This window comes from Austrofundulus limnaeus, unplaced genomic scaffold, assembly GCF_001266775.1.
Source record: "Austrofundulus limnaeus strain Quisiro unplaced genomic scaffold, Austrofundulus_limnaeus-1.0 Scaffold16, whole genome shotgun sequence".
NCBI classification, from domain to species: Eukaryota; Metazoa; Chordata; class Actinopteri; order Cyprinodontiformes; family Rivulidae; genus Austrofundulus; species Austrofundulus limnaeus.
The window spans coordinates 141587-143497 of record NW_013952418.1 but is presented as its reverse complement, the minus strand read 5'-3'; the positions used below and the strand labels follow the sequence as shown (position 1 = coordinate 143497).

The 1911-nt window shown below is 39.5% G+C and overlaps 1 protein-coding gene across 1 annotated transcript in view; it reads right to left on the bottom strand.

Annotated features, from left to right (window-relative positions):
• LOC106513931 (interleukin-18 receptor 1) overlaps window positions 1–1911 on the bottom strand; it is a 43153-nt gene that overhangs the window by 10256 nt on the left and 30986 nt on the right. Inside the window, exon 4 of the mRNA XM_014002993.1 lies at window positions 1011–1428. Coding sequence (XP_013858447.1) covers window positions 1011–1053 — 43 coding nt within the window. The 5' untranslated portion in view covers window positions 1054–1428. The remainder of the gene's footprint in view (window positions 1–1010; window positions 1429–1911) is intronic.

Sequence of the window (1911 nt, the reverse complement as noted above, 5' to 3'; positions counted from 1 at the left end):
TGTGTGTGTGTGTGTGTGTGTGTGTGTGTGTGTGTGTGTGTGTGTGTGTGTGTGTGTGTGTGTGTGTGTGATCTTTTACTGCAGAGGATCTCAAACTGGGGTCCACAAGAGGTATCTTGGGGGTCTTCAAAACACTTCAGTAAATTATTAATTTGGTTTTTATTTTTAAAAATGCATGGAGAACAATGAACTAATAAAACAAACATAATAGCATATATTCCCATGGCATTTAGGGGTTGAAATGACAATAAATTATCTTTTAAAACAGCATGGTTCAGGGGGTCCCTGGAAGTTTTTTGCTCTTGTAAGGGGTCCCCAGAGTCAAATGGCTTGAGATTTAGTGGATATGAAAAATGTAATATGCATTTTTTTTATGAAAAACAAGTGAATTGTCCTCATTGATCCTTTATCTGGGAGAAATATAAAAAACATCAGTAATGAGTCAATAATCAGACACAATGTTTTGTGTGATCCTTTGTGTTTTCTGACATTACTGCACGATCAAACAAATTATTGCTCTTCAGAAACAAACATWACAGGAGATATAAACCTCAGTGACTGTTCGAGACTCTCTTTTCAGTCTGAGTTTCTGCCTGTCTTATTAAGACAACACTCAGAATCAGTCAGAGCGCAGATCGACTCTCAGCTACTACCAAGCTGAATTCTAGCTCCGTAGCTAAAACGCTAACTAAGTTTTAGCCTTTTCTGTGTGAAGTGGTTTAGCTGTGGCGGCCATCTTGAATCAAGTTAGCTCCAGTTAATCATYCAGGATTTAAATTCAGTGAGTTTCGGTGAAATCAGTTCATGAGATATTTTGCTAACAGACAAAGCAAACACATCATCAGCATCACCTCTCAGCAGCAGGTGATGCTAATTATTACATTTCAGGACACAAACAAAAAGACTTCAAGTGTTTCTGCTTCAGATTTACTTTTACGTTATAATCTGTGCGTAACTTTGTGCGTAAAGCTGATTTGGTGAAAAACGCGTCAGTGAGCCGCGTGTCTTACCTGTGATGAAGGTGAGGAGGAGGAAGAGCAGAAGGACCACCATCTTCTTCAGCTGCTCTCAGGATCGTTTCCTGATTGTCGCCGCGGCGCGTGATGAGAAAAGAGAAACTGAAGGAAGAGGGTCACGTTGTCGCGCCCTCCTCTTCTTCATCTTCCTCTTCCTCTTTATTTCTTCCTTGCTTTCAGAAGTTTCAGTTTCTGTGTGACTGCGGTGTCGCCCGCTGCCGCGGCTGTAGCCCCGCCCCTTTCCCTCCTCAGGTCAGGTGAAGGTGAAGGTATCGGGCGACGCGCAAACCTGCAGATCTTTGACCGTGCGGGAGCTCGAGCCGTGACGTCACTCCACTGTGGGGACACGTGCCGCATCTTCCAGGTGTWAATCTGTGTGACGTCATTTCTGTTAGACCACCTGCACAGGTCGCTGGGGTAGATTAATTAAAATTAATTAGATTAAGAGAAAGAAAGAAAAAGTAAAAAAACGTTTATTGATCAAAACGAATAAAAGGAAATTAGTTTGTTGATTTTTTTTTTCACATAAGATTTTTTGTCCAGAATAAGTAAAATAATAAAAAGTTATTTCATTCGTGGCTAAAGATGCTTAAAGTTGAGTTAAGTTGATAAAAAGTTACATGTTTTTATTTAATTCTGTCACCACCAGTGTGGTCTCTGGTCTCTGAAGACAAAAACAATGTGAAGAAGCAGCAGATTGTGTTAAATCTGCATCAGTCTCCATCCTGAGCACATGACGAACAACTCTTGTTTTTATCCTAATTGAAGCTGCAGATAATTTCTAAGCAGATGTTTTTTTTTTTTTTTTTTTTTTTTGTGATTTCAGCTTTATTTCATTTATTTGTGAATATTTCTTTATATCGAAGGCTTTATACAAACCACAAGGCAGTAATAC